This window comes from Narcine bancroftii, chromosome 11 (assembly GCF_036971445.1).
Source record: "Narcine bancroftii isolate sNarBan1 chromosome 11, sNarBan1.hap1, whole genome shotgun sequence".
In the NCBI taxonomy this organism is placed as follows: Eukaryota; Metazoa; Chordata; class Chondrichthyes; order Torpediniformes; family Narcinidae; genus Narcine; species Narcine bancroftii.
In genome coordinates, this window is record NC_091479.1 from 8,984,046 (window position 1) to 9,010,965 (window position 26,920).

The following is a 26,920-nucleotide window of genomic DNA, read 5'->3' on the forward strand; positions in this document are numbered from 1 at the left end:
TGATGGTTAGGATCAGATCAGGGTAGTATGCCACCTGGCCAGGTGAGACTCAGATTGTGGGTTGGGTCAGGTCAGTCCAGGGTAGGGTTCCGTCCGATGCGTGTGGATTGCTGGTGAGTCTGGGAGCTGAATGGTTGAGTAGGCTGGGTCTTGCCTGCTTTCACTCGGAATTAGTGGGATTGGGAAAGATGTTCATATCGCCGGGTTGATGCCATGATTCATCATCCAGAGACTCCATTCAACTTCAACGTAGTGGACGGGGAACTTAAACTGTGGCCCACGCCCACACCCAGCTGGGCTGATGCCCTGGTCCACAAGAGGACATGATCTTTGACTGCTGTCCAGATGACAGCAAGACTGAGTGTCATGAATCCAATGCTTGAATAGTACAGACATTCCTAATCAATGAGCTCATACAGAACATAGATCTTTACAGCACAGTCCAGGCCCTTCATCTTCGATGTTGTGCCGACCCATATATTCCTACCAAAAAAAAATACTCAACCCTTCCTACCTCAGAACTTTCCTTTCATCCATGCGCCTGTCTAAGAGTCTCTTCAATGCCCCTTATGTTCCAGCCTCCACCACCACCACCTCTGGCAATGCATTCCAGGCACCTACATCTCTCTGTGTAAAAACTTTCCTCCCTTCACTTTGTGTAGCTATTCCTGCCCTGGGAAACAGGCACTGGCCGTCCACCTTATCTCTGCCTCTCAGAATCTCGTAGACCTCTATTAAGTCACCTCTCGTCCTTCTTCAGTCCAAAGAGAAAAGTCCCAGTTCTGCTAACCTTATTTTCCAATCCAGGCAAAATCATGGTAAATCTCCTCTGCATCCTTTCTGTAGCTTGTGTATCTGGAAAGGCCTGGCCAGAATATTGGGAGTGAAGAAGTACAACTAGAATGGGAGGAGGGGTGGGAAGAACACTACAAGTCCACAACTTCCAGATAATTGGCAGGTGGAACTTCTGCAAGGAAACAACAGATCTATAAACAGGCCATAATTCTCAGCACATAATCAATGACAATCCAATTCCTCCTCCCCGCAGAATCCTTTGTTGCTCTTAACTTGCAGTGATCAATTATTGTGCCTTTAACTTCCCTGGCAGTGCACAGACTCTGGGGTTAAGGAGCTGAATGGGGTCTGGGAAAGTCACAAGCCTGCAGGGTTTAGCAAGAACAACGGTAGTCAGCTCATTTGTGCATCCGGGATGCAAGCTGGGAGTCTGGAGCACAGATGGAGCTGTGGTCGGGATTCCAAACATTCAGCGATGAGGATGGGGTTTGCAGCCAGAGCTGGGGTCCAAACTGCTTGTGTATTTACGGTTCTCTTTAAACTCACCGGCTTCAGTGGAAAATATATTCTACGGTTGTGTCATGTGTAAAAAAAAAAAAGTGTGTTTGGGTGTTGGTAGCAGTAACATCGAACAACCCAGAGAGAGAGGGGAGGGAGGGTGTGTGTGCGCGCACGCTGCAAGGTGAGGTGAGGTGTGTGTGACAGAGAGAGTGAGGGAGAGTGAATGAGAGAGAAAGAGAGGAGTAAAGAGGGGGAGAAAGAAAAGATAGAAAGGGACAGAGAAAGAGGGAAAATGAGAGAAAGAAAGTGAGAGGGAAAACAGGGGGAAGTGGTGGAGGGAGGAAGGAGAAAGAGAGAGGGGTCAGAAAGAGAAATACGGAGAGAAGAGGGAATTTTGGTTTCCTCTCCTACCTGCCACCTGAACCTCCAAACACTGATTCCATCTGTCTCTCACTCAGTTCTGACAAAAGGCTGAGACGCTGAACGTTTCTCCAATCTCTGCAATTTTTTAAAGTTTTCCTTTGCTACCTGGTCTGCTGGGTGGTTTCAGCATTTCCTGGCTTTTAAATTTAGACAAACAGCATGTCAACAGGCCCTTTCTGTGCGTGAGCCCGTGCCAGCCAAGTAGCCCAATTAACCTATAACCCCTGTACGTGTTGAAGGGTGGGAGGAAAGTGGAGCGTCTGGAGAACTCACATCAGGCTGCAGGCTGCTGTAGACAGGCTCATGAGAACCAGGTATCGGGAATAGGATTCATGAGGGTTCCAGTGGTGATCAGGGCTCCTGAAGGGCCCGGGTTTTTTTTTAGACAGACAGCACGCTGGCAGCCCTTTACGGCCCACGAGCCCGTGCCACTCAAGTACACCCATTAACCTACAAACCCGTACGTTTTGGAAGGTGGAAGGAAACCGGTGCACCCGGGGAAAAAAACCCTCTCAGACACCAGAGAGCACCAGATGCGAACCCGGGGTTGCCAGCGCTGTAATACTGTTGCACTAACTGCTGCACTCTTTCGACATCTGCACGATTTTAGTTTTGCCTTCAGGTTCTCCATTCTGCCCTGGGGTAAGGCCCTTCCTTCAGACCCACAGCAGCTGACGATTACTGCGAAGAATCCTCCAACACCATCTCCCAACCCACCTGGTTCTGTCTCACTCCTTCATCTTTCCTGCTTTTTCAAGAGACTATCTGCACCCCACCATTTAATCGGCTTTTGCTGTCATTTCCTTGTTCATGAGTTATCCCAGAAGTCGGTTTCAGTTTCATGCTACATTCTCCCACTCCTGGTCACACACTTTAAGATGTTTTGGTCTGAAAAGAGCAGCGCAGGGGATCGATCAGTGAAGGTTCAAGCACTCAGACTGAGAACAAAGTGCAATATCTGCTTCTTTTTCTTGCTGACATCCATTAGTGCATGGCACTTCTCAAGGATCCTCCTGGAATGACCACATTTTAACATCAAAGCTAGAACTTGAGGAATCAGCAACTTTATTGCTGCCAAACGCACTCGACAAATTTCTCTGGCAACACACACTGTGGGAGGAACTGAGTGGGATGACCAGCAACTTCAGCATTGTGGGATGGGCTGTTCCACTGCAGTAGGCCCCGTGTGCTCCAGGAATTCCTCTGGACCACCACAGGGTGACAACAGAGAGAGGAGAGAGAGTGAGTGAGTGAGGGGGAGAGAGAGAGAGAGAGAGTGAGTTTCGGGATTGTCTATTCGTGTGTGTGCACCTATTTGTGCATATGTGTATGTGTCTGTGCATGTTCGTGCCTGTGTGTGTGAGCGCGGGTGTTTAGGGATGCGCATGTGTGTGTATGTTTAGAGATGCGTGTGTGTGTGTTTAGGGGTGTGTGTGCATGCGCTCCCCCTGACCACTTCCATCTAACCATGCTAGCTTTGCCTTGCTTGCAGAAAAGACCCACGTTGGAGTATTCCAACCTATCGTACATGATGAGCAAATTTGAACTAAGAAACTTCCTGTTCTCTGAACCATGAACATGGAGACAAAGATCTCACAGGGAGCACCACTGCACTATGTCTGACGCCAAACCACACACTTGGATATAAAACAAAATGGCAAATGCTGGAAACACTCAACAGGTCAGGCAGCTTCCGTGGAGAGAGTAATTATTCATGGTTGCAAAATGGTTCAGCCAAAAGATCTCGGATCCAAACGTTAATTCTGTTTATTTTCCCACAGACACAGCCTGATTTAATTAAGAAGGTATTCAAGCAGATGCCAAGAAAAAAATACTGACCACGTATTACAGAGCATTGTAAGTGAGGTGGACGGACCTAAGGAGGGAACTGCAAAAGACGGGAATTCAATAGTATAAATAAGCAGGATCACGAATGTTGGAGTGAGTGAAATTGAAGGTGATTAAAAAGCCCTTCACCTACTCACCAGGGGCAATCTGCAGTGGGCTCTTACATCCTAGCCCAAGGTATGTGGGAGGAAACCAGAGCATCCAAAGGAAACAGGAGTGCACTGTTAGAGTAGTTGTGGCACAGCTAGCATAGCGGTTATCGCCACGCTGTTACAGCGCCAGTGACCCGGGTTTGAACCGGGTGTGTCTGTGAGGAGTTTGTGTGTTCTCCCCGTGTCTGCGCGGGTTTCCTCCGGGTGATCCGGTTTCCTCCCACCGCTCAAAATGTACGTTTATTGTCATCTGATTGTACAAGTACAACCCAACGAACAGCATTCTCTGGTCATCGGTTCTAAACATGCTGACACACCGGATATAACACACACATGCAGGACTAGTATTTCACCTATATAAATAAATATTGCTTCGTGGATATGAAAGTCTCGGAGGGTGAGTGTGAGCAGTTCCTTTGGTCATTCATCATTCTCGCTGCCCGGGGGTAGAAGCCGTTCCTCAGCCTGGTCGTGCTGGCTCTGATCCTCCTGGATCTCTTCCCCTGCAGGGGCATCTGAAAGATGCTGTACAGGGGAGGGGGGTGGAAGGAGTCCTTAATGATTTTGCGTGCCCTCTTCAGACAACGATGCCGGCAGATCACGTCGAATGTTTGGGGGGGGGTCGAAGTGACCGCTGCGACCTTGTGTACCGCCAATTGGGTGTAATTGGGCAGCACGGGCTCATGGCCCGTAAGGGCCCATTACCGCCTATCAGAATTTAAATTTAAATTTAAAAAAAATGTCAAATCCCACATGGTCACAGGGAGAACTTGCTAACTCCACACAGGTCTCTGGAGCTTTGAGCCATTGACTCTAACCGCCCCCATTATGCTATAAGACCCGTGGCAGCTAGCCTGCACACAACTGGCACGGGTCCGGTGATCATTTACGTTGATTGAAGGATAAATATCAGCCGGGACATTTGCAGCTTCGCCAGCCCAGATGACAGCGCATTTCTGTCGGGCTGGTAAACTTTGTGCGCACTGGCTTATCAACTTCAGGAGCTAACAACAAATGCTTGTGGCCCACAACAGTCAACCATCACTCTTCACTGGCAATGTTTGTTCTGACAACCTTTATGTATCACTGAATCATTTGTTAATGGAGCGAGCAGTGAACAAAGCAGTAGCCTACCCAATGTATTGCCCAGGAGGTACCTTGAGCAGCTCCATGTTCTAAGAATAGTTTTTGTCAATCTCCTGTGGCCAACGGTGCCTGATTTGCATCACCATTGCTCTTTCCTGCTTCTGTCTCAGTGCCCCATCCTATCACCCTTTCTGACAACCTCCAACCAGCAGTTGGACCATTGGCAACTCAACGACACCTCCTGGGGTTCCCTATCGCCAACAAACAAGGCGAGAGATTGAATGGCACGTTGGCGTAGAGGTTAGATCAACGCCTTTACAGCGCCAGCAATCGGGACCCGGGTTTGAATCCCGTGCTGTCTCCAAAGAGTTTATATGTTCTCCCTGTGTCAGTCTGGTTTTCTCCCACCCTTCAAAGTTCCCTCTCCCTAAAAGACTGCAAGGGAGGGACAGAAGGATCAAAATCAGGACCATTAGTTGGAACTAAAGAATGTTACAGCACAGAAAACGACCCTCTGGCCCTTCTAGTCTGTGCGGATCTATTATTCTCCCTAGTGTCACTTATCTGCATCCATTCCATACCCCTCCCACCCACGTATCTGTCCAAATTCTTCTTAAATGTTAAAATTCATCAGTTCAGCCGGCAGCTCGTTAGTGAGAAGGGAGTCTAAAACTCGAGGGCAAAGATTTAAGGTGAGGGGGGAAGCACAGAGGGTGCTGGGTGTACTTGCCAGAGCAAGTGGTAGAGGTGAGGTCTGTCCTAACATTCAAGAGACATTTGAACGGGAACGTGGATAGGAACGGTTTGGAGTGGCCTAGGCCGAAAGCAGCTCGCAGCCTGGTGTTTGGTTCCTCGCCCACAAGTCACCAACAGCTCGCTGCCTGTGTGTCCCACCACCCTCTGAAGAAACTTCCCCTAATGTTCACCCCAAACTTCTTCCCTTTCATCTTTAACCCATGTCCTCTCACCGAACCTCAGTGGAAAAAGTCTTGGATTTACTCCTTGAAACCCCCCTCTATACCACTCAGACTGGGTTCTGTAGGGGATACCACGTACACGATCCTCGTACAGAGTAACACTACTGTCCTTTTGCATAAAAACCTCCACTTTTTCTTTTCCAATACAATAAGGCAATTAACATCTTTCTCCCAGCATTCACCCACATTGCCAACCTGTCCAGACCCTTGCACAGTTTCATTATCTCTGGCATCTGTTGGCTGCCACGATGAAAAGCCTCCTAAATGTCCCCTGACTTGTACTGGAAACTCTGACAGGACGTGACAGATTCCTGAGGTGCTCCTCTGTGGCCTAAACCTGTTTGCAATGGATAAAGGAGAGTTGACAGTATCTAAAACACAATTAATTCAGAGCATGTAAGAGGCTGGGAAAGGGAGAGATTTCCATCAACATTGCTCCTGCGGGCAAGTGCTCTGTAGAGATAAAGTTCCGTAGCAGTATTAGACTGTGTGGGAGGAGGCCATTTGGTGCATTGTGCCCATACTAGCTCTTTAATGGAAGTCTTGGATTTACTTGCCATTCACTGCACGCCCCTGTGTGTGGGTCTGTGACAGAATTGTTGAGAAGATTGGGTGAATAGGTTCCAAGGAAAATCAGTAAGAGAATGGGATGGTCCAATAAACCAGAATAGACAATGGCCTGAATGGCCTCCTTTTATGGTGTGAGGAAGTATGAAGGTGCTTTAGGATGTCGAATAGGGATTTGAAAGTGTTATAGGGTGGTTAAGGGGGATATTGACGGACTAATGAATGGGGCAGGGAGGTGGGATTTAATGAGGAGAAATGTGAGGTCTGGTGCAGAGAAACTCCAGGCAGTAAACATTGGAGCAATAACGTAATGGATGAGAGAGGGAATGTTTACTTTGGAATGAGACTCCGTTTATTAAGAAACTCAGCAGCATCAGGAAGTCGAAATAATTGAGTGATGATTAAAAACCTCCTCATACTTGGCTGTGCACTGGAATTTCATGTTTATCCACAGTTCCATAATGTTATCCCTCTCCTGTTTATCATCATCAACCTCGTACATCCGCTGTGTGCACATTTTTAGACTTACGGGAGAGACTTGTTCTACTTCCATAGAAATCAGCCTGTGATCACACAGACCGGGTCCTTGGTGCCGAGGGTAGGGCAAGGTTCACAGAGAAGTGGCCGGTCTCCGTCATGGTGGAATCTCCACGGTCGTCAGTGCCATTACTGCTCCAATGGGGCAGCACGGTTAGTGTCGCAGTTAACACGGCACTGCTACAGTACTAGCAACCGGGATTCAAATCCTCCGCTCTCTGTAAGGAGTTTGCACGTTCTCCCTGTGTCTGTGTGGGTTTTCTCTGGGAGCTCTGGTTTCTTTCCTACCCTTCAAAACGTACTGGGGCTAATTGAGTGTAATTGGGTGGCATGGGCTTGTGAGCCAAAAGGGCCTGTGTAAATTTTAAAATGTTGGTGACGAGCCTCCGGAATTTCCTCCCTGAAATCTGCCTCAAAACTATTTTCTCTTTTCTTTAATCTGTTTAACATTGCACAATCTGCTAGATGGATTGACTTGCATGGATAGAACATGAAACTAAGTTTGTTTTAAACTGTACATGGACAATAAATATCTTTTGTTTGTAGGTATGGACTCCTCGCCCTACCATTCTTCCACCTCTCTCGCTCAGTCTTTACTGAGACGTCTCACTATCGGGGTGGCAGGGTTAGTGCAATGCTGTAACAGCGCCAGTGACCCAGGTTCAAATCCTGTGCTTTCTGTAAGGAGTTTGCGCATTCTCCCCGTGTCTGCGTAGGTTTCCCCCAGAGGCTCCGGTTTCCCCCAGAGGCTCCGGTTTCCCCCAGAGGCTCCGGTTTCCCCCAGAGGCTCCGGTTTCCCCCAGAGGCTCCGGTTTCCCCCAGAGGCTCCGGTTTCCCCCAGAGGCTCCGGTTTCCCCCAGAGGCTCCGGTTTCCCCCAGAGGCTCCGGTTTCCCCCAGAGGCTCCGGTTTCCCCCAGAGGCTCCGGTTTCCCCCAGAGGCTCCGGTTTCCCCCAGAGGCTCCGGTTTCCCCCAGAGGCTCCGGTTTCCCCCAGAGGCTCCGGTTTCCCCCAGAGGCTCCGGTTTCCCCCAGAGGCTCCGGTTTCCCCCAGAGGCTCCGGTTTCCCCCAGAGGCTCCGGTTTCCCCCAGAGGCTCCGGTTTCCCCCAGAGGCTCCGGTTTCCCCCAGAGGCTCCGGTTTCCCCCAGAGGCTCCGGTTTCCCCCAGAGGCTCCGGTTTCCCCCAGAGGCTCCGGTTTCCCCCAGAGGCTCCGGTTTCCCCCAGAGGCTCCGGTTTCCCCCAGAGGCTCCGGTTTCCCCCAGAGGCTCCGGTTTCCCCCAGAGGCTCCGGTTTCCCCCAGAGGCTCCGATTTCCTCCCACCCTTCAAAAAAAAAACAAACCAGGTTGCAGGCCAATTGGGTGTAATTTGGCGGCAAGTGTCTGTGGTCAGGGCATCAGGAGCTCAGATGGACGGGCATCTGGTGGGAGGGTGGCCAGGGCCTAAAATATCAGGGTCAACTTTTACCTGGTATTGACCATTCATTCATTCAGGTGCCGTCCCGTCTCTCCATCCCATCGTGATCTCTGACCCTCCAAATTGTAGTTCTTCAGTGAAGGCTCCATCTTTGAGCTGAGACCGTAGTCGATGTTGAGTTCATGATTATACTGAAGTTGTTTCCCGTTGCCTTCTTCAGCTGCAGTGTCCGTACTGGACAGGTAACCCTGCCCATTGATCAGCAGATTAATCTGCCCAGTGTTTTTAGTTTCACAACCAAAATTCCAATTTGTAGAATCTGCTTGTAAAAACCATCCACCATCTGCAATCCATGGCCTCACGTGACCCTGATTGGTTCTACACCTTGCCCAAGGGTGACCTGTAGGCTATTGGACGGAAGGAGTACCTTACACCTCCTCTTGCACAGCACCGACATCGACTATTACATGAGTAAATATGGTAACTCTGGCATGGGGTTGAAAGCATTCAGGTGAAGAGTGGGTTAACGCAGACATGGAGGTTTATAAAACCACGAGGGACATGGGTAAAGTGAATGCTCTCAGTCTTTTCCCCAGGGTAGATGATTCAGGGGCTAGAGGTGACTGGTTAAGCGGAGAGGGGAGACATTTAAGGGGGGCCTTAGGGGCAAAGTTTTCACTCAGAGGGTGGTCTGTACCTGGAATGAGCTGCCGGAGAAAGCTGTGGTATAATTACAACATTCAAAAGAATTTAGTCAGAGATATGGATAGGAAGGAGTTTAAAAAAATTTAGACATACAGCCATTCCGGCCCACAAGTCTATGCTGCCCAATTACACCCAATTGACCTAAATCCCCTGGAACTTTTCAAACGGTGGGAGGAAACTGGATTACCCGTCGGAAACTCAAGCAGGCACGGGAGAACGTACAAACCCCTTACAGACAGCGCTGGATTCGTATCCCGGACCCAATCGCTGGCATTGCGCTAACCATGCTGCCCAAGGGTGTGGGCCAAATGCAGGCAAATTAGAACTAGTGCAGAATGGGCCAGCATAGAGGAGTTGGGCTGAAGAGCCTTTCAGTGTTCTATGAGAAGCCAACACACATGATGGGGAAAAGCAAAAAAAACCCACTGAAAACAAATTGAGCCATATTTGAATAAACGAAACCCGGCTGGCTACACTCCATCTATCAGGGAGACTGTCGGCAGGGCTAACAGCTTCAAATTTACATTGTTAGAAACCATTCGAAAGGTTTGTGCAGGAAACCACGACTCTTATAAATTATCTTTATCATTTTCAAACATGGCTGGTCCGCATTTAAATTGCATTTCTAGTTCCCTTAAGTGCTGTGACCTTGGGTTGTTAGACAGGAGATGTGTAGTTTTGCTGCAGAGAAAAATACATTCACCTGTCATATAAAAACAGGCAGATTTCTGATGAACTCATCTGTATCCGCTCAGCGCCCTGAGAAAGACAAGAGATAGCAAGGCAGAGTGTGGATATGGTCCAGTACGGGAGGTCTGTCATCTGTCACGCTGCAAGGTAAGCGTTCTGGGATCGAAACGATCGGACAGCTCAATACTTAACCCCTCCATTTCCTTAACCCCAACCAAGTAGGGGTTCAATGAGCACTCACTGCAATTACCATTGTAAAGGAGCCCAAGGTTGCTCCATTGAAAATACTTAACACCAACATTATGAATGAAATTACGTGATCACAAGTAAGTTTCTTGCTCTGCACACCTTGGCTGCCATCGCACTTTTGACTTGAAGATGGATGAGATCACAAGATACAGGAGCAGAAGTAGGCCAATCGGCCCATCGAGTCTGCTCCACCATTCTATCATGAGCTGATCCATCCTCCAACTCAGTCCCGCTGCCCGGCCTTCTCCCCGAGACGCTTGATGCCCTGACTATTCAAACACCTGCCAATCTCTGTCTTAAATACACCCAACGACTTCGCCTCCACAGCCGCCCGTGGCAACAGGTTCCACAGACTCACGACCCTCTGACTGAAGAAATTTTTCTGCATCTCGGTTTTAAATTGATGCTCTTTTATCCTGAAGTTGTGCCCTCTTGTCTTTGAATCCCCTACCATGGGAAAAAAAAAGGTCTACGAGATTCTGAGAGATGGACAGTCAGCACTTTTATCCCGGGGGAGAGTGGAAAATCTTATTAAGGTGGGGGGATGGAAATTTAGGGGAAAAAAATGTTTTTTTTTTACACACAGAGAATTGTGGGGGCCTGGAATGTGTTGCCAGGGGTGATGGTGGAGTCTGGTACAATAGGGATATTTAGAAGACTTTTGGACAGGCACATGGTTGCAAGAAAAATAGAGGCTTATGGGTTTGAGGCAGGGGAGGCTAACTTTTTAATTTAGACATACAGGCTGTTTTGGCCCACAAGTTCGTGCCGCCCTATTAACCTACACTCCCTGGCATGTGCTCTTGGGCCGAAATGGCCTGTTACCGTGCTGTACGTCTAAATTAAAAATTAAAAGGTTGGCCTCCCCTGGAGATTGTTGAGTAGGCTTACAGAGGCCGAAGGGCCTGTACTGTGCCGTCATGTTCTACTGCCACTGAGGGCATCATGGTGTCTGGAAAGGGATACGAGACACGTGCATTTCTATAGTGCCCCTCTCCTCACTGCTACCTTTCTGGGAGATTTACTGAACAACGAAGCCTTGTGAGTCAAGGGTTGGACGGCTGGCGTGGGCTTGGTGGAAGATATATCAGAAATCAGAGAGTGACAGAAGACAGCGCCAGAGGAGTTGGTGGAATTGGACATGTTTAAGAGGCATTTGGACAAACACACAAAAGGCAAGGTGGAGGATACAGTGGCTGTGCAGCCAAATAGGCACAAGGGTTAGCATGGGCATAGTGGGCTGAAGGGCCTGTCTCCGAGCTGTAAAACTCTGTCAGTCCCTTGTACCTGATCCAAACCTCGGTTGATTGGGGAGGAGCAAGAGCCTGTGGTACATCCCCATCACAAAGGGGCTGTGTTCCGAGAAAACCATCTGCATCGTCATGTTCCGATACAAAAACGGTCATCATTCCTTGTTTCTTTCACACGCAGGGTTTATTTAGTTATTTTTTCTCTCCACATAAATTTTTACTCCGGATCTTAAATCTTTAGGTATTGGTGAATTGGTGAGTTCCCCTGACTTGAACCGCGGTGTAGATCTCAGCAGCCTTCTTGCTCGGGTAGACCCTGGGGCAGGAGTTCTTCAGCGGAACGGCAATGTATTGATCCTGCCCAGCCCGTATTCAGCCCAAATGATTGCTCTCAGTCTCCGGTGCCCCATCTCATCATATTCGCTCCTGCCTTCCACTGACTTCAGCCTTCACCATGATGGGGGTAGGGGGGAGTTGGGCAATGACATACAGCCGTCTAATTTATCAGCACCAATTTATCCGGGACAAGGGTAGTTTAAAAGTGGCAATTATTATCAGAGATAGTCAGACTGCGCCGTTACTCATCAACTGTCTGCAGGCAAGTTTATCACGGAAGAGATGGAAAATACCTCATTGTATCTCAACAATTGTGACTGCTCTGGGAAGGAAAATCAAAGCACTAATGTTTCGTTTTCAGTACAATGAACTGCAGGCACTTTCTCCTGCTCTGAGAAGGGTGGAGAAAGAGATAATTTTGTACACTGATAGAGACAGGACGGGGTGGGGGGAGTGAAGAGAGAGAGAGAGAGAGAGAGAGAGAGAGAGTGGAGAGCCAGAGGGAGAGAGGGAAGGAGACACATAAAAGGGGGGGGGGGAGAGAGGCAGTAAAGGGAGAGGGGAGAGGGAGAGAGAGAAGAAACAGACAGACAGTAGCACAGGAGAGTGTGAGTGAGAGAGAGAGGGGGGGAGAGAGACAGACAGAAAGGCAAATGGACAAACTGGCAGGGGAGAGAGAGAGACTCTGACGGAGGAAGTAGTGATACTCACCTGCACACAGAGACTCACATACAGGCAGTGGCAGAGACGTGAATGCACTGAGGAAAACGGCCGTCGTCTGTAAGGAACTTTTCAGACCTTTTCCTAACGTACAGACTTGACAATACTGTGGAAGAACCTACTGCATCTCCTCTGTCGAAAGAGCAGCCCTGGGGAACTGCAGTGATCAGGAGCTGCCGTGCATAGAGCGAGCACAGGTGCCACCAAAGACCTGCTCTGGTCTGACTGACAAAATCTCACTTCTCTGAGATAAATTCCCTCTCCCACTCCTAGGCCCACATCCCCAGTTGATCTGGAACCTTCCTTAATCAGCACCGATCATCAAGGACCTCCACTCTTCACTCGCTGCTGCCCTCTGGAAAGAGGTGTCGGTGCCTCCACCATCAGACTCCTCAACCACAAACTCAATCAGGGGCTCATTTAAGGGCTCTGACTTATGACTGCAGGGAAAAAAAACCCTCAGTGATGTCATGGATGTACTCTTCCACCAGTTTCATTGCTATTTTTGAATTGAGCGGTAAGATGCTGTTGGATATGTTATTACCATTTAATAACATGTACCTTCTTCATTGCTATTTGATCCTTGTAACTCAATATTAATTTACTTTATTATTATTACCTTATGTATTTTTCATTTATTAAAACCAATAAAAAGATTGAAAAAGATCATTTTCCACCAGTCACGGAGTCACCTGCAAACATCCTGAGCAAATTGTCCATGTGGGCAGACTGCTCCATTACCGGGCTTAAACAATTCAGGAGGGTCCAGGACTCAGTAAAGGCATTGTGCTAACCGCTAGGCCAACCATTCCGCCCTTCTCAATCTTGTCAAAACAAAGAGGAATGATTATTATTCAATAGATCCTAACTTTCTCTCACTTTTCTCAATTACTTTTAAAACGTATAGATTAATTATTTTGGGGCTTTTTTTCATGACCCCACAGTTATTATTATGAGCAGTGGACTCTTTAACTTGGCCAGCAACCCTCACAGGGTGGGTTTGATTCTTAGTTGAGGAATATATGGGTTTTTTTACCATTTAATAACATGTACCTTCTTCATTGCTATTTGATCCTTGTAACTCAATATTAATTTACTTTATTATTATTACCTTATGTATTTTTCATTTATTAAAACCAATAAAAAGATTGAAAAAGATCATTTTCCACCAGTCACGGAGTCACCTGCAAACATCCTGAGCAAATTGTCCATGTGGGCAGACTGCTCCGTTACCGGGCTTAAACAATTCAGGAGGGTCCAGGACTCAGGACTAACGCAAAATGTCACTCAGCCACGCATCACACCCACCCTTCAATATCTCACTCTGCTGTTTCAGCCATCGCTCTTCTTTCATTCAACGTTTCCATGGCAACACTCAGTATTAAAAAGCAATTTCTGCACTCAATTACTGTACGTGTTTGCAAAGACTCACTGAAAGGTGCTTTGTCTGATCTTCACTGGCCACTCAGTTTTTATTGCCGATGAAAAGCTGCTTTGCTAATGGATTACTGGAACTCAGAATGAGCTCGTGACGTCTACTCACACCAGGCCCTCAGAACCAGCCTCTCCCTGATTTGCTCGAAACAAAGCTTTTGAAATCTTAAATTAAATTAGACATACAGGACAATAACAGGCCAATTCGGGTCCGTGCTGCCAAAATGACACCCTATTAATCTACCACCCCACTTTTGAAGGGTGGGTGGAATCCAGAGCCCCCAGAAAAAAATCCACGCAGACACAGGGATTATGTACAAACTCCTTACAGATAGCGCGGGATTCGAACCATAAGCTGGCGCTGTAAAGGCATTGTGCTAACCGCTAGGCCAACCATTCCGCCCTTCTCAATCTTGTCAAAACAAAGAGGAATGATTATTATTCATTCCAAGGTAGAAGATTTTAAATTATGGCCACCTGAACCTACAGGGCCTGATTTCCTCAGGTTCAGGGAGCGAGAACCAGCGGAGTATGTGGCAAACTTTGTAATTCCGGAATCTCTAAGTATCATATTTTTCCTATTACAGGGCATAATTGATCATCACAAGATACACGTGTTCTTTCGTCCGTTTTCCCCACACAGTTTGCGAATCTCTTCTGAAACTGACAAGAGCCTTATATTCAAAGTGACCCCACACACTCCCAGTTAATTTGCTGTCACTGGGAACGTGGAATATCAATGGGCGTTTTATGCATGGCACAAACCCACCTAAACCTCAGTTACTTGTCAGATGGATATTGGTCCGAGTGGAATCAGATTCAGACCCCGGTCTCATCACTAATATTATATATAAAGGATAAAACTGGCCCAGATCTCTCTTTCTCCCTGTCCCTCATCCCTCTGTCCACCTTTTTTGCGGCGACAGCATCGGACTGGAGCAGGGGTGGGGGTGGGTGAAGTAGCCACTTTAAAAAAAAGTGCCTGGGGGATGTCTTGCTCTGCTTGCACTCCCCCCCCACCCCCACCAGCAGCTGAAACACCCAAGCCCGTTGCCGGCCTGTCCGCCTCTCTGAGAAAGTATCAGGAGTGAATAGCCCTAGCAGTGACAGGGGGAAGGCTGTATGACAAACAAAACCTCGCTTCAGTCCTCCCACGAGAGTTTGAACCTCTGCCGCTGCCCTGCTCTGAACTGTCTTTTCTCTTTAAAATATTTTTATTAATTTGATAGAGAAATATTACACGTATATATTGTCTAAATATTAATTAATTTTCTAGCTTTTATATAACACAATGCAGAATATGAGTCCCATATCAATTATACATTGTCTTATAATTCCCCAAAAAAGTGAAAAACCCTTCTGGGAATTTCACCTCATATTCCAAAACTGAGATATATATTGTGATTATCTAAATAGACTAATCTATTCTAGTTGTAAAAATAACAAAAATAAGAACAAAAGAAAAAAAAGGACCCCCTCCCCCCCATACTCCAACAAATAAATTGTAAAGAATTGACTATCGGCTCTCGGACATCGAATAGAAAACCCCCAGAGCAGCCCTGCCTAAGTCATCAAATTATGATCATCATTCATGAATGGGCCCCATATCTTTTCAAATTAAACCTTGATCTCTTTAACATTAGATCTAATTTTCTCCAAACTCAAGCAAGACATAACATCCAGTAACTAGTGCATACGAGCTGGTGCTCTGCCGTCTTTCCATCTTATCCGAATTGATCGTCTGGCCATCAATCAAGTCACAGCTACTATTCTTTTTTTGAGTCAAATTCAAGAAAATCCTCTCTTCTGGAGAATAACCAAACAAAGCAATAAAAGGACACGGTTCTAATTTAATCCTAAGAATCTGTGATCGAGAATTGTTCCCAAAATTCTTGTAGTTCTGGACACTCCCAGAACATATGAATCAGAGAAGCCGCAAAAAATTTTACATTTGTGGATCAACGTCAGGATAAAAACGAGATCACCTAACTTTGGACACATGTATTCTATGTCCAGCTTTAAATTGAATTAAACAAAGTTGTGCACAGAATGAAGTTTTATCAATCAGATCGAGTGTGGTATCCCAATTTTCATCTGAAATTGATGTATTTAAATCTCGTTCCCATTCCCATTGATTCCTGTCTCTGAACATATTCTTAGATCCATCAAATAAATAATTGCTAGTGATCCACCATGGGAAAACTTTAAATCAAAAAATTAATCAAGAACATTGGTGTCAGGAATTCGAGGAAAAAATAGAGAATTTAGACTAATTTGTGGATATCTAAAAAAAAATGCCTAGTGGGAAGGTTGAACTTAACTGTTAATTATTCAAATGAAGCAAAATTGCCTCGAATATATAGATCCCAACCCATCTCCTAAAACCTGCATCCAAGATAGAAGGTTGAAAAAAGATGATTCTTTATTATAGGGCTAGCAAGAGAAACATTAAGATAGTCAAAACATTTCGTAACTTGTGCCCAAATTCTCAGTCTACGTCTCATTATCGGATTGTCCGTAAATTTCAAAAAGGAAAAGGGTGAGGAGAAGCCTAAAACCTGCCAACACAGCAAATATCAAAATGTAATAGCAATAATACATTTTGTATATTAACTGCCCAATAATAAAAACAAAAATTAGGGAGTGACGAACCCCTGTTCCTTTAGGTCTTTTGAAGATAGGCCTTATTTATACAACGCTATTTAGCTTCCCAAATATACAAAGAAATAATTGAAACCAATTAATTAAAATAAGTTTTAGGATGAAAATTTAGGTAAAATATTCATTTTAATTACGTGAATATGTCCAATCAAGGGTGACCATCCCAATAATAACTCTTTCGTCTGGTTGGCTAATGCTGAAAAATGATCTTTCAATAAGTTTTTATAACTTTTAGTGATTGTAATTCCCAGATATTTGAACTATTTTAAAAGGGAAATTGGCATAGATTGCTAAAGACTCCTTTATAGGTAATATTTCACTCTTATGAAACTTTATTTTATACCCTGAAAACAATCTAAATTGGGCAAAGAATATACTTGGAAAGGAAGTCTTAGAATTGGAAATATAAAGCAAAAGGGCATCAGCAAATAGGGAAATCAAGGTCAATTCCTTTTATAAATAGATCACCAAAATCTCTACTGTCATGCACAGACACTGCTAAAGGTTCCAAGCTCAGATCAAAAAGCAAAGGGTTTAAGGGGTAACCTTATCGAGTTTCCCTATGTAGCCTAAAAGATGTTGATTGTTGCAAATTTGACCGTATTGAAAGCACAACAAAAGTTTAATCCACTTTATAAAAACTGGACCAAAATTGAACTTCTTTGGAGTAGCAAACATATATTCCCATTCCACTTGATCAAACGCTTTCTCGGCATCCAATAAGAGAACACACTCAGTCATTCCTGGAGTGAACATTTGGCTTGTATGGACCCAGGGAGAGTGGGGGCTGGAGAGATAGTACGCCCCCATGGGGTCCTACTGTCCAGTTTGACTGCCAAAGTTTAGAGCTTCCACAGAGCCAATGGTGTGACCGTGGATCTGGACCCAGGGAGAAGCAGAGGATATGACCCCAAGGTTGGTGACCACGGCAGCAGACCAGCGAGGGGTTCTGTGGCTGAAGGACACAAATAGGCGGCAGGTTGATGTCGACTTGTGGGCGAGGACTCCCACCAGGCTGCGGGATGCTGGCAACATGAGGCCAAAGGACTCCCACCAGTCTGCGGGCCGCTGGAAACTGGCTCATGAGAATCCGGTATCGGAACCAGGATTCGAGAGGGTGCTGAGAGCAAGGAGGGCTCCTGAAGGTGCTTGGGTGCTAAAGGCTTCCTCATTGTGATGGAGGTTTTGATCTGGAGCTCAGGTTGCCAATGGTTTGAACTGAACAGGAGTCTGTGCGGCTGCAGGAGCGCTGGAGCCACTTGGTGACTGTTGGGGGCGGGGGGAGGGGGAGCTCTCTTTTGTTTCTCTTTCTGACTGTAAGGGGCACCGGGCAATTCTAATGGTGAATCTTTGTCTGCCTTATGGCAGACCAAAGACAATTTCATGTAACATAACATTTCTATCTCGGTGAGAATAAATAGTGTCTGTATTTGTGTGCTGTGGGGAGTAACAATCAGACAACACCCCTGGTCTTGATCACCACCCTAATGACCAATCACAGGACACATGAGGACCAGGATCTACACCAGTGCACCCGCATCTGAGTGCATCCATATGCACGTCTGGGATTGTGGGTGGGTGTATGTGTGCCAACATACAAGTGTCTGTCCGTGTGAGACTGATTTTTCACATTTGGACAGGTACATGGATGGGAAGGTGTATGGAGGGATAATGGATTGGGTGCAGGTTAGTGGGACTAGGCCAAATAATAGTTTGGCACAGACTATAAGGGCCGAAGGGGCTGTTTTCTGTGCTGAAAAGTTCTTTAGTTCTAACTGATGGCCTGATTTACTTGTATAGATGAAATACTTGTCCTGCGTATGTATTGTTTGTCTGTGTGTCTGCGTGTTTTGCACCAAGGACTGGAGAATGTTGTTTCGTCAGATTGTCCTTGAACAATAAACTTGACGACTTGAGAATTAAATTTAAATTTTAAGTTTGGACATACAGCGCGGTAACAGGTCATTTCATCCCACGAGTCTGTGCCGCCCAATTTATACCCAATGGAACTACACCCTCAGTACGTTTTGAACGGTGGGAGGTAATCAGAGCCCCTGGGGAAAAACCACGTAGTCACGGGGAAAACATACAAACTCCTTACAGACAGGGTTGGATTCGAACCCCGGTCCCAATTGCTGGCGCTGTAAAGGCCTGGTGCTAACCGCTACGCCAAATGTTATATTTGGGATTGCTGTGTAGTTATTTGTGTATTATTCCAGTTTAGTCTGTGAGTGTATGCACTTTTTGTGAATTCCTGAGTCTGAATAAAATCTAGTTTGTTTATAACACGTGTCCAGCCTTAATTCTCTTTGAACCTGTTCTGAACACAACACTCCCCATCAAGTCAGCTCTGCCATTCAAACACAGGATGATGAATTTTAACTCTCAACTCCAACCTTCTCCCAGTTATCTATGATGCCTCACTGATCAAGTGCCAAGGGGTCTACTCCTGTGGTATGTGACACTAGGAGCAGATGTGGATGGACGAGGAACCAATTACCTGCAAAGGCCTTTGAGATCCGTTCCTTCTTCCATTCCCAGGGTTGGTCGTACTCTCCAGGAGGCCGCTCGTCATCCTCTGGGAGGCGGCTCTCTCGGGGCCGGGGGCAGGGTGTCCGTTCTGCGTCGGAGTCTCCGCCGTTTTCCGTGGGCTCGTAGGGTGTGTCATACAAGGGCAGCGACTTGCCGGGACCATCCTTGGATCCCCGCCGGCGTATCTCTGCACAACAGTGGGAAAGAGTTAGCAAACACCAAGTCCTCAACAGAGCAGCAGAATCTACAGTCATTGCACCCTCGAGGTTGGTCACCAACATGAGATATTGGGCAGGGTGCTATGTCCAGGACAAGGTAAGGGAAGATCACAAGATAAAGGAGCAGAAGTAGGCCCATTTGCCCATCGAGCCTGCTTTGACATTCTAATCATGAGCTGATCCATCCTCCCTCTCAGTCCCTAACTCTCCCCAGCCTCCCAATAATCCATGATGCTCTGACTGATCTCTACCTTAATTGCGCCCAATTACCTCGCTTCCACAGCCACCTGTGGACACACGTTCCAGACTCATGACCCTCCACTAAAGAACTTTTTCCACATCTCTGTTTTAAATGGACATCCTTTTATCCTGAGGTTGTCCCCTCTTGTCCTAGAATCCCTTACCATGGGAAACATCCTAGTCACACCTACTCAAGCCTTTCAGCATTCCAAATGCCTCTATGAAGTTTCCCCCACGTCCTTTTGTTCTCCAACGAGTCCAGTCCAAGAGCCGACCATCACTCCTCATACGCTAACCCTCTCATTTCTGGTATCGTTCTAGTAAATCTTCTCTGAACCCTCTCCAATGCCAGCACGTCCTTTCTCAAATAAGGTGCCCAAAACTGTCCACAGTGATCTACCTGCAGTCTCACCAGTGCTTTATAGATCCCCACTGCTACACCCTGCTCTTGTTTCCTTGCCTTCTTTACCATTGGAGGTCAATCTTTAGGGTATCCTGTATGAGGATTCTCCAAGTCTCTTTGCACCTTTGAGGGAGGGCTCAGGGCTGAAATGTCGGTTATGTGTTGTTACCTCCTATGGACCCGCGAGTCTGGCTGAGTTCCTCAGCATTCCTGTGTGTTAATTCTGGGGAATCACACCACTGACAGAGATGCCGAGAATTACTCAAATCCTGCTGCTCACTGTGTAATTATTGCTTGCGGGGTCCTGCTATGCATGTCAATGTCATCTTTCCCACAATAGATTAGTGACTGCATTTCAGATAACTACTTCACTAACAGAAACACATCCGAGGACATCCAGGGACTGTAAAGACTGTGAGAGAAAGGTGAGGTATTCATCTCCGTCTGGTTAAAAAGCAATGAGTGGTTTAAAAGCCTCTGCTGAGACACTGAAGAGCAGCTAAATCTCTTTAAGCACACAGCGACTTTGTGGACTAAAGTGGATTTGACCCAAAGTCTTGGCTCTGCATACTTATGCACCATTTGTGAACCAAAAAAAATCTCTGCCCTTGGGACAAGTATGTGAGCTGTTTCAGGAAGCGATAAAGGAAGCCTCCAGGCCTATGGTCTGAAACATTAACTCAGCCTCCCGCTCCCCACAGCTCCTGTCTGGTTAGCTGAGCCTTTCTGCTCTTAATTCAGACCTCTGCTATTTCACCGGCTAAATGGCTGTCAGGAACAAATCCTGACTCAAGCTGAGGCTCATACAACAACTCGCTGTGGTGACAGAGGTGACTTGCGTTACTGTAGCCCCTTCTACGTCCTTCTCCCACTGGGCCCCACCGCTCTACAAACAATGAGGTATTTTTGAAATTCAGCCACTGTTGTAAAGTGGGAAACACTGCAGCCAATTTCTACACAGCAAGTTCCCATATACACAACATTGCCCGGATGACTGGTTCACAAGATGTAGGAGCAGAGGTAGGCCCATCAAATCTGCTGCACCATTCTAATTATAAGCTGATCCATTTTCCCACTCACTCTCACTCCCATAACCCTTGATGCCCTGACTAATCAAGTACCTGCCAATCTCTGCCTTAAATACACCCGACGACCGCTTCCACAGCCACCTCTGGCAACAAGTTCCACAGATTCATGACCCTCTGACTGAAGAAATTTTTCTGCATCCCTGTTTTAAATTGACACCCTTTTACCCTGGTTGTGCCCACTTGTCCTGAACTCCCTTACCATGGGAAACATCCTTGCCACATCGACTCTGTACAGGCCTTTCAGCATTCAAAATGCCTCTGTGAGATTAACTCCTCATCCTTCTGCCCTCCAATGAGTACAGTCCAAGAGCCAATAATCATTCTTCAAACTCTAACCCTTTCATTTCTGGTATCATTCTAGTAAATATTCTCTGAACCATCTCCAATGTCAGCATGTCTTTTCTCAAACAAGGCACCCACAATTGTACACAGTCTCCAAATGAGGTCTCACCAGTGCCCCATAGAGTCTTAGCATCACATCCCTGCTCTTGTATGCTATCCCTCGAGAAAAGAACACCAACATTGCATTCGCCTTCTTCACCAGTTAACCTGGTTAAACCTTCAGGGAATCCTGCACGAGGACTCCCAAGTCCCTTTGGACCTCTGGTGCTGGTAACGGCAGTCTAGGGATTCACACCAGGTGGCGGACAGTTGGGGACTGGCATGAAACCAGCTGAAGGGGCACCAGGTACTGGAACTGGGATGTGAGGAGGTGCCAAGGGCACTGAAGGGTTCCTAATCGTGTTGGAGGTTCGGATCTCATGCTCAGGCTGCCAATAGTTTGGACTGGACTCTGTGTGGCTGCAGAGACTGAGGGAGCGCTTGCGGTGGCTCTGAGGGAACTCTCTTTTGCTTCTCTTATTCTGACTGTAAGAGGCCCTTCAGGCAATTTCTGCCGATGGCAAATCTGCCTGCCTTATGTCAGATGAAAGTGAATTTCGTGTTATATTTCACACTGTTTTATTACATAAAATGAATCTTGAGGTCAGAGGATGGGGAAAGGGGATTACATATTGAACCACAAAACGTTAAACAGTGAACAATCAACACGATTCAACAGAATCCCAAGCCAAACAGAGATAAAGCCCACTGTTTCCCTCATTAATTAGCTGGGAGTCACACAGAATCAGGCAGCTCGTTCATTCTGGATCTGCCGCATTGAATGGCCTTTAACACACCAGCCTGTGCAATGAAGGGGGTTACATTCAGACCATGCGCCTCTGCGTGAGCAGATTGTTTGAACGGTACCCCAGAGGCTTCACACAATGCAATCATTATTGCTCTCCATTCACACGGACAACCAACCATCCAATTCTAACCCGTTGTGCCAAGATAACGTGGGTTATTAGCGACCAGCTTGTGAATGCGAGTAGATATTCAGAAACAGCATGAATCTCCTGAGCAACAGGGTCACTGCACCACACTCGGGCCCAGAGTGTTACCCTGCTTCCATCTTGAAGCTCTGACTTAATCCTGAAATGAAGGAGAACAGGCAATGTCCATCCCCATGTCACTCCATCCCCTACACAGCATGCAACTGCTGGCTGTTCGCCACAAGAACAACTTCACGATTGCTGTCCCCTTTCGGACTCTCGTGCTTAGCTCACTGCTCTACACCCACGACTGTGTGGCCAGGTACAATTCAAATGCAGTCTACAAATGACACCACAGTGGTCGGCAGAATCACAGACGGCAATGAGGGAGATAGATCAGCTGGTTGAGTGGTGTCACATCAACAACCTTGTACTCAACCAAAACCAAGGAGTTGACTGTAGACTTCAAGGGGGGGTGGGGGAATCAGAACACAATCCAATCCCCATTAAGGACATCTACAAGAGGCAGTGTGTCCAGAAAGCAACCTCTATCCTCAAGGACCCTCATCACCCAGGCCATGCATCTCTTCATATGGCTACCATCAGGAGGAGATGCAGGAGCCTGAAGACCAACACCCAACGGTACAAAAACAGCTTCTTCCCCTCCGCCATCAGATTGCTGAACAGACGATGACCCACAGACACCACCTCACTTTCTCTATTTTTGCACCAATTTATGATTTTTTTTAAAGATGTAATGTATAGCAACACAGTAAAGCCCCTGTTATCCGGAATACAAGTAACCGGTAACTTCAAGCAACTGCTATAAATAAATAAATAAACAAACGGAACTTTAAAAGTTTAAAATTGTAAAAGTAAATGTTCTCTACATTAACACTTAAACCTTTGGTGAAGATGGGAGCAAATATTCAGCCAGCGGAGTGACTTAGTTGGGCTTTGCTCGTAGCAGCTGTTTGAATAAATTTGGTTTTGAATAAAATGGTGTCACCCAGGATGAAGAGCTGGTTGATGCCGCTCGCCGTTGGGCGACTCTCTTAAAGTGTCTTCTTAACCCTGCTCAGTAAGCGTCACCTGGTCAGAGGCTTCATCTATAAACTTGGAGGGGGGTGGGGGGGGGTTAATTATTTATAATGTTATTGTTCGTCTTTCTGGCGACTCCATGGAGGGGGAGTGAAAGTAAATGTTTTCAAAGAATGTGACTGAAAATAAAGTAAAATTCTTTAATATTTATAATTCATACGTGTGATGTTTGCTCAGTGTAAGTGCAGTATAATATTTTTTGTCTTTTAAACTGTTTATTCTTAATGTAAATGTATTAAATAGGAATTATAAGAATGAGTCTCAAGGAACCGGAAAATATGCTTATCCAGCATCTACCAATCCCCATAGGTGGATACCGGGGTTTTTACTGTACTTGCCGCAAAAAAAAACATTTTGTGGCATGTTCAGGACAAGAAATTTTGATTCTGATTCAGCCGCAGTGCCATCAGAGCTGGTTAACATGTAGTTGCCCAACGGATGCTGAAGTTTGGCCATACTTTGGCCATGTGATTCCCAGGCAAATGGAGCAGGAGCCTACCATTTGGCCCATCGTGCCGACCCCACCATTAAATAATGGCTGATCTGCCCCAGGCTTATCTGTGCCAGATCCCACAGTCTGCAGTTCCCAGATCTTTCAAAGATACATCTAACCTCCTCCTTAAACACCTCTGATACCGAATGGACCAGCCTCCAGAACTCCTGGGGGTGGAGTTATAGAATTCCAGAGATTCACCATTCGGGGGTGGGGGGAGGGGGATTCTAAGATGCAGGTGATCATAATCCCACGGATGGGAGCTTCACATCCTTGGCCAAGCATAGGCATCAAATATCTTCTGTGTTTGGCAGTGGCCACGAGGATTTTCAGACTCCGAAGGAGCAGTGGACCGACCGGTACAGGGCACCAGAAAACGGAGAAAACCACCACCCACCTCCACTGTTGAGAAGGAGAAGCAGAGGCCCCACAGGACAAGAGTCCACGGCAGTGGACCACCAGGGGGCTCAGCAGCTGAGGGACTCGCACAGGATGAGGGTGATGTGGTCAGTGGACCCACAGGGACTGCAGGCTGCTGGAGACTGGCTCATGGAAACTAGGTATGGGAACCAGGGTTCGAGGGGGTGCTGAGGGCAAGATGGGCTCCCAAAGGGCCTTGGGCGCTGAAGGTTTCCTGATCATGTCGGAGGTTTGAATCTAGAGCTCTGGTTGCTGACAAATCAAGTCTAGGTGACTGTAGAGGCTGCGGGAGGTGAATCCACGGACACTCAGTGACTCTGAAGGGTCTCTCTTTTGCTTCTCTTTTTCTCGTACAGTAAAGAAGCACCTCTGGCCACTCCATCTGTCTTACAGCAGACAGAAGACAATTTTGCATAATATTACATTTTCTGTACTATTACATGACAATAAAGGAATCTTGAATCTAAACAGTTAAAGTCCCTTGTCTACACAGGTTCTGATTTGGATTGCCCCAACCCCCAAACCTATGCCCTGTACTCTTCCACACCTTTGCTCTGGGAGAACAATTCCTCCTGTCTGTCCCATACGTACCTCTCAAAGGGGTGAAGGGGATGAGAGGCGATTTAAAGAAGACCCTGATGCAGGTTCCAGTGCGTTGTCTGAGTGGTGACTAGGCCAGAGACACCCCCCCCGCACTAATTTTGCTTCACTTTCCCCTTTTGGAGGCTCTGGTCAATGCTCCTGGAGCCTCTTTGTTTGTCTTACAGCAGACAAGAGTTGAAGTGTCGTAGAATCCCCATTATCCTGCACCTATGGGGATCGCAGATGCCGGATACGCGGATTGAGACTCACCCTTACGATGCCTAACTAATACACCTCCACTGAGAGTACACAGTTTAAAAGACAAAAGTCAGTGTAAAATGTAAAGTAATTTGAAAAAAAAATCAGTATTGTAGTCTTTAATTATGCAAAGTTCACTTTAATCATGTAATTCCCGTACTTACAAAATTTAAATATGAACCCCGGTCACTAGTGCTCTAACTAGGTTAACCGTGCTTTCACCATAATTAACCACCCCTCTCCCAAGTTTACAGATAAAACCTGAATACTTACTAATATACTAATAAAGATAAAGACTCTTACTCAGCAGGGACAGGGAGACACTTTGGGAGAGTCGCCCCATGGTGACAATAGACAATAGGAGCTGGAGTAGGCCATTTGGCCCGTCGGGCCAGCACCGCCATTTTAGATCATGGCTGATCTTCATCCTGGGTGCCGCCAAATGCAACTTTATTAAAACTTTACCACCTTCCTCACGCCTTGCACGTGTGTCCAATGAAGTCTCAGCGCTCCCCTGCAGTCTTACTTATTTCAAATTTTTAAAATATATTTCATCGATTTTTTTTTGCTGGTTGTTTGAGTTTCCGGCTGATTTCCGGGGATTCCACTGCATATCACGTGTGTTACAATTTTTATGCGTGAGAAGAAAAGGAACCTTTTGCAGGAGGTGGCTGGATTCATGACCACTCAGTGACTACACAGGCAAACAAAGGAAACAAAGATTTGTTTATTTTGTGAATCTTGATCTTTTATACTTCCCTCTGCTGTAATCTTTCTCCATTTAGATAATAATCTCCCTTTAGATTTCTTACTTGAGGAAAAAAATCAATAAAGTGCACTAGTACAAGTCCTTAAATGAGTCCCTGATTGAGTTTGTGGTTGAGGAGTCTGACGGTGGAGGGGGAGCAGCTGTTCCTGAACCCGCTGGTGTGAGTCTTGTGGCACCGAGACCTCTTTCCTGATGGCAGCAGCGAGAACAGAGCGTGTGCTTGGTGGTGTGGATCCTTGACGATTACTGCTGCTCTCTGATGGCATTGTTCCCTGCAGATGTTCTCGATAGTGGGGAGAGTTTACCTGTGATGTCCTGGGCTGTGTCCGCTACGCTTTAAAGGGATTTACACTAAGGGGTATTGGTGTCCCCATACCAGACCGTGATGCAGCCGGTCAGCCCACTTTCCACCGCACACCTATAGATATTTGCCAGGATATCTGATGTCGTACCAAACCCTCCACAAACTCCTGAGGAGGTAGAGATTCTGACGTGCTTTCTTCACAATGCCATTAGTGTGTTGGATCCAGAAAGTGTGCTGACCGGCTGCATCACGGTCTGGTATGGGGACACCACTATCCCTGAGCATAAAGCCCTGCAAAAGATAGTGGACACAGCCCAGGACATCACAGGCAAAATTGTCCCCACTGTCAAGAACATCTACAGTGAACGCTGGCGTCGGAGAGCAGCAGCAATCATCAAGGATCCACACCACCCAGCACGCACTCTGTTCTCGCTGCTGCCATCAGGAAAGAGGTGTAGGTTCCACAAGACTCGCACCCCCAGGTTCAGGAACAGCTGCTCACCCTCCACCATCAGACTTCTCAATGACAAACTCAACACATTTAAGGACTCTTACTTGTTGTGCACTTTATGGATTTTTAAAATTCCCTCTGTATTGCATAGTCAGTTTTTTTACATGTTATCTGTTTACAGTTCTTCACTTGTTTACCTGTATATGCTGTGTACAGTTTGTTAAAGGAATCTTAGGATTGTATGTGAAGTCATGTATGTACTCAGACAATCAATCTGACATCTGAAAGATCCTCCGAGTTAGTAACTCCCAAGGACATAAATTTGCTCATCCTATCTACCCAAAGGCAAGATTTCTCACAGACATGTGAGAATTGACGTTTGGTTCAAAATTTATATCCTTTTTCG

General features: G+C 46.5%; 1 protein-coding gene across 3 annotated transcripts in view; it reads right to left on the reverse strand.

Annotated features, from left to right (window-relative positions):
- The window catches only part of LOC138745453 (SH2 domain-containing adapter protein F-like), a 273,790-nt gene that overhangs the window by 179,071 nt on the left and 67,799 nt on the right, over positions 1-26,920 (reverse strand). For all 3 annotated transcript variants that reach the window (XM_069902516.1, XM_069902514.1, XM_069902515.1), the window contains exon 3: positions 18,843-19,061. In XM_069902516.1, coding sequence (XP_069758617.1) covers positions 18,843-19,061 — 219 coding nt within the window. The remainder of the gene's footprint in view (positions 1-18,842; positions 19,062-26,920) is intronic.